At 42.4% G+C, this 9,123-nt stretch overlaps 2 protein-coding genes across 2 annotated transcripts; one reads left to right on the top strand and one right to left on the bottom strand.

Moving 5' to 3' along the window:
* Positions 1-363: 363 nt before the first annotated feature.
* arpc4l (actin related protein 2/3 complex, subunit 4, like) lies at positions 364-2,901 on the bottom strand. Its single transcript, XM_085353850.1, has 6 exons — positions 2,810-2,901; positions 2,104-2,222; positions 1,670-1,781; positions 1,481-1,576; positions 956-1,126; positions 364-876 (listed from the first exon to the last, which is right to left on the bottom strand). Exons 1-6 carry the CDS (start codon positions 2,810-2,812, stop codon positions 871-873), a joined length of 507 nt encoding a protein of 168 aa, XP_085209976.1. The 5' UTR covers positions 2,813-2,901; the 3' UTR covers positions 364-870.
* A 536-nt stretch (positions 2,902-3,437) lies between these two features.
* tada3l (transcriptional adaptor 3 (NGG1 homolog, yeast)-like) lies at positions 3,438-6,987 on the top strand. Its single transcript, XM_085353848.1, has 9 exons — positions 3,438-3,469; positions 3,780-4,023; positions 4,158-4,405; positions 4,561-4,666; positions 4,771-4,906; positions 4,997-5,100; positions 5,221-5,327; positions 5,694-5,885; positions 5,992-6,987. The coding sequence occupies exons 2-9, from the start codon at positions 3,814-3,816 to the stop codon at positions 6,182-6,184; spliced, it is 1,296 nt and encodes a 431-aa protein (XP_085209974.1). The 5' UTR covers positions 3,438-3,469; positions 3,780-3,813; the 3' UTR covers positions 6,185-6,987.
* Positions 6,988-9,123: the final 2,136 nt, after the last annotated feature.

The raw sequence follows: 9,123 nt of genomic DNA, 5'->3' as shown, positions 1-9,123 counted from the left end.
TTTTGTGAAGCATGTGTGCGTGTAGTAAGTACAGCTGCTCAAATTAAAGTGGATTTTTTTTTTTTTAAGAAATACTTAAGGTTATTGTGAAAATGGCGCTTTCTTCACAGCACACTCAAGTCTTGATTTGGATCGAACGATTCGGATTAACTTGTGAATGTGAACAAACACCGTCAGACTCACACCCTGCCTGCACTTCCCCTTCCTGGCGGCTGAAACGGCGCACAGCAGTTACACACGCATAAGGCAAAATGTGGTTAAAGGGCAGGCTCAGAACAACTTCCTCTGAAACAGAGCAAATCCATTTATAGGAACAGCAACAGTGCAGCAAAAACGTCAGCTTTCAAACACAAACAGGTATAAACAACTGAGTTTTATTATTATATTTCCGTATCTTCTTGCATGACTGATGGCAGTTTCTTTACAGTGAGCTCTTTCTACTTTTGACTTAACACTTCCACAAACAAGTATGTCCTGAACAGAGAAAATTTGGAGACAATTTAAAACGACAGCGACAGAACACAAAAAAAATACAAAATTCTTCTGAGTTTCATTTGGAACAGCACAGCCTCAGTGCTCCTGTACTCATGGTTATCAACTTGATTAATACTTTAAGGACCCGCCTTTGTTTGGGGATTTGTTCTAAGTGGCTGAAAATGAAACTGTAAATATTTCATTATGTACAGTCATTGATATTCATGAGTACAGGAAGACACTCGGGTGTAAAGGGTAAATAAAGGGCATCAAAGCCAGATTGGTCACGTTCCTCTCCTCTCGGGTCGGCTGCTTACTCCTTTAACTCTCCACTCTTGTGCCGAGTGGCAGTTGGAACATTCCCAGGGTGGCACGGGGGAAACACTAACACTTCCATCAGAACTGTAAAGACAAGAGAATCAAATTAACACGAGGCAATAATAAAAGCGGAGCCGCTGCAGGAAGCGAACAAGTTACTTACATTCTTGAGGAATTCTTCGGCAACGATACGGGCCCTGGCATTAACCGAAAGTTTCATCTCACTGATCTCCTTGTCGATCTCCTCCATGAAGTGGATGACAAAGTCCACCAACTTGTGTTTGTACATCTGCTCCGTGTGGAAGTTGGTAATCAAGAAGCTAATATCATATCCCTAAAATAAGAGCGGAAAAAATAAAAGACACCATTTGTGTTACTGCATTAAAGCTATTGTAAATACTGAGATATTTAATGTTGTTTCCTTCTTTTGCTTGCTCCCTTTAGGGGTCAACAGCGGATCATCTGCCTCCAACCCCCCCATCCCTAACATCCTCCCCTGCTGCACCAACCGTCTTCTAGATCTTCTTTATTGAGGTGTTTACTGTCTGTATGATGTTTCTAAAACATGCATGCATGAAGACCTTTATGACTCATTTAGCTCCCACACTTCCTCGTTTTGTACGTGGTATTCTTCCTCTGATACTGTTAATAAGTACTGATTTCTCTTTTGTCACTCGCTGTCTCTTACCTCTACTGGCTTCCTCCGCAGAATGAAGAAGTTCTCTGCTCTCATCATCATGAAGCGCATAAACTTGTGGCAAAGGATCTTCTCGATCTCATCGGCCTGCAGTCAATCATAGTAGTTTTTAAAGAGCGTTAGAATATTCTGGAAAGTCATAACCACAATAAAAGTTAAAGCCATTCTAGCTCTACTGACCTGCTTGACAGCAATACTGACTCTGACGGAGTTGATGGATCCCTCGATGAGAACCTTCTCCTTGTCATTACGGCTGATCACCACCGGCTGAAGCAGCAGCTCCTTACTGCTCCTGTAACAACAGCAAAAACAGTCCTTCTAAACACAGTAAAACTCAACGTTATACTCGAGACCCCGCAACACTGAACGGGGAGGACACCTGCGAACAAGCTGAGGCAAGTCCCTTCAGTCCAACTTTAAAGCCTTGCCCTTGCTTGTAGCCATTTTTCTTCCCTCCTTGATTTTCTTATGCAAGTTTGCACATGACTGAACTCGTCTGCCAGCAGCTGATCATAATACACACATCTTTAGGGCAGGAGAAACATGAGGAAGCATAGGGTGGGAAGCAGCAGGGGACAAACCAGTGAGACTCAATTGAGTGCTGCTAAACATACCTGACCTCCACCTCTGGCTTGTTGTGGCGCTCCACCACCTGAGAGGAGAAGTTCTCCAGACATAGGGCTGCCTGCAAGGTGGCCCTCACAGCGTTTAAGTAGGGGCGCAGAGTCGCTGTCTGAAGAGAAAAGTAATAAAAAGTCAATACCTGGGAGGATTCGGCCACATGCAATGAGATCCTTCCAGTTGAATAAAGGTAAATCGCCCAGCAGGGACTTGTGTTTAAGGCTACGCATGACAATAATCCGTGTGCAAGTCTCACTTGACAGCTATCTGTTATCACAGGCAGAATGAACAAGTATCTACTAATGCTACGTAGCTACGTGTAGATCTATCTGCGATATGAATGCAGAAGAGGATGTGATGCCTTCAGGTGATCGACACTGCAGCTCATCCAAATTATTTACTGTATTTATGCCAGCTATATACGTCGCTTTTCCACGGTTTAAGGACAAACTGTGGTGAAGCTACAGGTCACAGAAACGAGCAGAAAAGGAAACGAGAGGAAAAGACAGCTCAGTCAATCTGTTTCTGCAAACCGTATCAAGGATGCCCGTAATCTCATTTTGCTGCAGCCAACCAGAAACCACGTCTACAAGGAACACACAGCTAGCTAGCTAATCTTAAGTTAAATATGGCAGTAGTTACTTGGGGTAATTGGCTAAATAATTAAATATAAAGCTGAGTGTTGTGCTGGAGACTTACCATTTTTGAGCTGTAAAAGACGGAAGTTCCTCAGCCACGCCTGGGACGACTCTTCCGTAAATCCTACATAGTCGAGAAAATCTATGGTGTGTTCGTTTTGATGCGAGGGTTAGTCTAATGAATCGTTTTTACCCACCCAGCGTAAATGTTCGCGTTTATTTCTCCGCCCAGGTGGAGTGTATTTTTAGTAAAACGAGCACACCCTAGGGTGTTCCCATTCTGCACTATGAAGAGGGGACAACGGCTGTTGTCTCACGAGTTTTTATTTTTACCTTATATGGTTTTCATAGTTAGATGTCAATTATCAAGATTAACGTACACAAACTATACTGTCTAACTTCCAAATTAAAAGCTTGGCAGCAAATATTTTTAATACGCCTAGATTTGGTATCATCCGATGATACCATTGTGATAGACTACTCAACAGGCTCTATGAAGCGCCAAGTCTCCAGACTCTGTATTCTCAGACTTGCCACTTTTTAAATTGCTTTTACGACTTAAAATGCCTGGTTAGGTTTTGTAAAAATTTAACTATCTTATTTTTTCTCCTCAGAATCGTCATTATATATAAAATGGGACATCATTTTAGGTGAATAATTTTCACACACACCCCCCTCTTACCACAATGGTTTCACCCATCATGGACGCCATTCAGTGAAGGTAACTATCGCTGCTCTAAAATATTATACACATTATAATTTGTGCGCTATATTTGTGTGGTGTGGGTTTAAAACGCCCATATTTAAAGCGTCTGTGCGCAAATCATGAATATAAAAGAAACCCTTGTTAGAATTTAAACGTATTCTCCAGCATTTCGGGCCCAGCGAGCCTGCGCTCTTTAAAGCAGTCCCGACTGTACGTGCGGCCGTACGTAAGTGTTTCTGAATTTGTGTGTGAGAGCTACAGCACAGAGCTGGACTCACATTGTATGCCAGTCTGATAATCTAATGAGTACTTTGTCTTATGCCAGTAAAATCACTGTCAGGTCTTTGCTGCAATACATCATGAGTGAGCTGAAGGACTGCCCCCCACTGAAATACTACGACTTTAAGCCCGTGGAGCATGTCAAGGTATGCCCCCGCTACACTGCTGTGCTGGGCCGCTCAGAGGATGATGGCATCGGCATCGAAGAGCTGGATACCCTGCAGCTGGAGCTGGAGACACTGCTGTCGTCAGCTACCCGCCGCCTCCGAGCACTGGAAGAGCAGAGACAGGTAGGAACAAGCTGGTGACCGCTCTTCTTTCATGTAACTTTTCTTTTAACCATAAGGCTTTCATCTCTAAGCATCTAGATGCAGCCTTGTATATTAAAGGCTACCATAATTTTTTTCCTCTCTATTTATCTCAGATCCTTACAGACTGGCAAGATAAGAAGGGAGATAAACGCTTTCTGAAGCTGGGAAAAGACCCAGACCCCGCTGCCTCATCTCGCCACAAACCAAAGAAGCAGAAATTGGACGGTAAAGGGGGTCATGGGCCAGGCCAAGGTCCCGGCAGACCCAAAACCAAAAACCTGCAGCCAAAAGTACAAGAGTATGAATTTACAGATGACCCTCAAGACATTCCCCGCAACCCTAAAAATGATGCTCCCAACAGGTCCGCAACAACTTACAAAATATATCTGCTTAGTTTATTTTCTCTTTGATGTTTCTTTTTTTTTTCCTTCTAATTTTCAAGTTATTCTTAGATGTGTGTTTTAGCAAGAAAAGAACTTTATTCTTATATTACCTTGTAATATTTCTGTTTTTAAGATTCTGGGCCTCAGTGGAGCCATACTGTGCAGATATTACAAATGAAGAAGTACGATTGTTGGAGGAGCTTCTTAAACCACCAGAGGATGAAGCAGACTACTTCAAGGTATGACATAGAGCCATGCACGCAATGTTATGTTACAAATAACTGTATGCAATGCAGTGAATAAGAGTGTTTTGAGGTTTGGGGCTGATCTGTGTTAATGGTAGATTCCAGCATTGGGAAAACACTACTCTCAGCGGTGGGCTCAGGAGGATCTGCTGGAGGAGCAGAGGGAAGGAGCACGAGCCAACGACAAAAAGAAAAGCGTCATGGGAGGGCCGCTTTCTGAATTGGACGCAAAAGGTGAGGGGAAGGCTCACTTGTGCCTACACGTGACTGTGCATGAACTAGTAACTCCACCTTAACACTAACATTTATCTTCACTTGCTGTAGATGTGGACTCGCTGCTGAAAAAGTCAGAATCCCAACACGAATCTCCAGAAGACGGTTGTCCCTTTGGTCCTCTCACACAGCGTCTGCTGCAGGCCCTTGTAGAGGTCAGACTCATCATTTTGTGACCAGCTTTTGCCCTGTAACGCTTATAACAATGCATTATTGCGTTGTAAAAAATACAAATAATAATATACATATAAATACATGAGCATGGTTTCTTCCAGGAGAACATTATATCCCCCATGGAGGATTCTCCTATACCGGACATTTCAGGAAAGGATGCTAACGATGGTGCTGGGACTTCACCCCGAAGCCAAGGAAAAGCTTTTAGGTATAATGTCAGCATCAAATAAATTTTTGATGTATTACATGAGAGAACCTCCTGAAATAGCAGCCATTTTTAAACACATCTCCTCATCCACACAGACCTCGGTATCCTCAGCATGAAACAAAAGAAAAACCGCATTCAATCTTTTTTAGGATGTTTTGGCAGGTCAGCAGCTAACTCTTCAAAGTACCTCAATTTGCTGTCTACTTTCATGCAGCTGTGCCTGCACACACAAACGTGGATGTTAATTCCTCTCCATTAAATTTAAAGGGAAAAATTGGTTCTAGATTTAAGGTGGTAACATTGGTTGTTTTAGTGGTGTTTTCCGCTCTGCATCTGCATATTTCTTATGATCTTTGCCATCTTTAGCGTTCCTCATACGCGCTCCCTGGAGGCTCGAATCAAAGAGGAGCTGGTAGCCCAGGGGTTGCTGGACTCCGAGGAGCGACCTGGCCAGGGAGGAGACTCTGAGGATGAGGTCCTTGCAGAGCTGCTGAAGAGACAAGCAGAACTCAAAGCCCTGACCGCTCACAACCGAGCCAGAAAGCAGGAGCTGCTACGGTGAGGACAGAGAGCAGCAGTGGTTCTGTTTGCCACCTAAGTGAAACTGTACATGTGTTAGAGATCTTTGATCACATGAAACTCTGGATTTGCTGTTTTTTCACAGGTTGGCAAAAGAGGAGATGCGCAAACAGGAGTTAAGGCAGAGAGTCAGGGTGTCTGACAATGAGGTGATGGAGGCGTTCCGGCGAATCATGGCAGCCAGGCAGAAGAAACGTACCCCAACTAAGAAGGAGAAAGATCAGGCCTGGAAAGCACTGAAGGAGAGGGAAAGCATTCTCAAATTACTGGATGGATAGAGGAAACCACAGTTTCTGTGGTGAAAAAAATATTGGAAGAAACCTCTTCAACCTAACACACAGCTCAAACAGCTGTCAGTTGCATCAAAGGCCTCTTTCAGGCTTCTCTCTCCGTTGACCTGCCGGCATCTGGACACGCCGGCTTCATGATAGAACACAGACCATGCTGACTTTTGGGAATTGGAAATGGTCAAAATGGCTTTATTCTTACTGTAAATAGAAATTAATATAACTTGTTATTGCATGGTATTTTCTAGTGGGTTGGGCTGAGCAACTCGCAAATATGCACTGTGCACATGCAGTCATGTTAACTCTGCAGCAAACAGTCTCACTTGTGTCGCTCAGCCTGATCTAGTGGCATTACTGTTGCAATGCAGGCTCCTCACTGATGTATGAAGCCACACGTTCAGATTCCAGCAGTTAAATGGAAGGTATGTGAAAGAGGCCAGTGATGTAACATACCGTTTATTACAGCTCTGCATGATTTAGGTAGGAACGTTTCTGTAGTTGTTTTTGTTCCATGTGATGTACAGCAGAGCAATCATCGGATCAGTAACATTCAGCATGCATCACTGACTTTTATACTGTTGTTTGAAACGTTTTTCTTTTGTTGGTTCATTTTTATTTTTTTTTACGTTTTTTAAATTTCATCTGCCATTGTCATGCTGTGAAAAGAATACATCAGTACAATTTAAGAACAGGTTTTGTATATGTTAAAAAAACAGACAAGATGCTGCAGTGTGTGCAGCAACATCTCTTCCCTTCAGTGCTAACAGTGGGTCCACCAGGAGCAAAAAAAAGACATAGACCATTGCTACTTATTAAAACAATAAAACTGTTACATCTGTTGATATTTGTGCTTTTGCTTTCTTTATGTTCTTAGTCAGTTTATTTATTAGCAACATGTTTAAAAAATGCTGACCACATAATTAACAATACATTAGAATAAAATCAAATAAAAACACAAACGTGAGAGAAACAATGTGATCAACATGTCAAATGGGCCGCACACCAAGAAGAAGAGGGGAGCCCGATGCTGTAATCTAGCAACGTGAGCTTCTGATTACAGAAAACTGTTCCCAGCAGCATAACACAGTGCATTACGATTAAAGAGGTGGTAACGTCCATCATCTCTGTATCTCAAAGATATATTCACTGCATGATATTCAGTTTTCAGTCACTGATGCTGAAATCCAGCGGGTGGAAAAGGTTTACCTGATCACATACTTAAGTACTTCTAATACGGTGAAGAACCATTCTTTGTAGGTCTCTAAGGAATGCTTAAAACTGTCTTCATTTAAAAGGAAAACAAGATATTTTCTCCATGAGGCTTTTGGGCTGTAGAATAAAATACAGTCACATTGTTCCAGCAATGGCAGTAGTAATTAAGTCTCTTCCAGTCTCAACTCTTAGACTGGAAGTTATTCTGTTTGTCACCAGTTTTTTTGCTGGTTAGGAGGATGTTCTTAAAATCTTTTTAAACTGCTGTACATAAAAGCTACATGTCTTCATTAATAAGCCACATTGCACATTGCAAATCCAGATTTCCTGCAGGGTAGGTGGAAGTAACAGGATCCAGAGGCACCACTAGATGGCAGTCTGTGCCTTTTGCTATACATAGCCCATGGTTGACATAATTGCAATACTGTGTGTGTCTCTTTGTTGGTGATTGTATATGTCCATCTTTCACTTTATGATCCTCACCGATCTGGATTTGGGGATAAAGTAAGAGACTGTTGCTCAGTGTGCAGCTGTGGGTCACACAGTTCATCCTACAGAGAAACAGTCACCCAAAGAAATGTCACCAGTAAGAAACAGTTTCCTTAAGAAACTGTCACATGGTCACAGCAAAAACCACCAAACTGCTGTTCACCCAGACGGATTCAGAAAGTATCTTTTGAAAAGACCGCAGCCATGCTCATGTTTCTTTGTCATTCTCAGCAGTTTCAAACAGCTTTTCTGTGATTCTTTCTCCTGATGTGTGTGATAAGAAAAGACTCGTCCATGTGACTTTCAAACTCAGGACGCTTTATTAGAAATGTGTACAAAGTCCTATCATTGCTGTCTCTAATTTTTTTGTGGTAGTTTCATTTTAATGAAGAGAGGCAAAATATTAAATAAGTATTTGATCCCCTACAACACAGCCAAAATTCAGGTTCCCACAGATTGCCTGTGTGACAAGATGTAACACAAGATTACAATCAGTCAGTCAATTATAGATTCTCCTAATCTCAACTTCGTACCTATATAAAGCACGCCTGCACACAGAATCAGTTTCAGTCCTTTGACAAATCAGAATCAGACCTAAGATTTGTCAAAGGACATCAGGGACAAGATTGACCATCAGCTTAATGAGAAGATGACAACTGCTGGTGCAATTATTCAGAAATGGAACAAATACAAAATGACCATCAATCCACCTCAATCTGGAGCTTCATGCAAGATTTTGCCTGATGATACGAAGAGGATCATGAGAAAGGCGGTGAAGCAGCACAGAACAACATGGGAAGAGCAGTGACCAAAAACACCACTATAACACACATAATAGAACTTGCAGACGCTGCAATTTAGCAGCGTCTGCAAGTTCCACCTGCTCATGAAGAAACATGTACAGGCTCGTCTGAAGTTTACCAGTGAAAATGCTGTGGTCATTTTAAAACCAAACTCAAGCTCTTTGGCATCAACTTAACCCGTCGTGTTTGGAAGAAGAGAAATGCTGTGTATGACCCAAAGAACACCATCCCAACAGTCACCATGGAGGTGGAAGCATTATGATATGGGAGCTGTTTTTCTGCTAAGGGTGCAGGACGACTTCACAGCACTGAGTGGCCAAAAGACCGGGCCATATACCATAAAATCTTGGACTAGAATCTCCTTCCCTCACCCAGAACACTAAATATGGGTCATGGCTTGGTCTTCCAGCATTAAAGTGACCCAAA

Source organism: Diplotaxodon limnothrissa, linkage group LG5 (assembly GCF_057381915.1).
Source record: "Diplotaxodon limnothrissa isolate DT_005_m linkage group LG5, D_limnothrissa_male_GT1.1, whole genome shotgun sequence".
NCBI classification, from domain to species: domain Eukaryota; kingdom Metazoa; phylum Chordata; class Actinopteri; order Cichliformes; family Cichlidae; genus Diplotaxodon; species Diplotaxodon limnothrissa.
The sequence above is the reverse complement of the archived record's forward strand: the minus strand, read 5'-3'. Positions and strand labels throughout refer to the sequence as shown.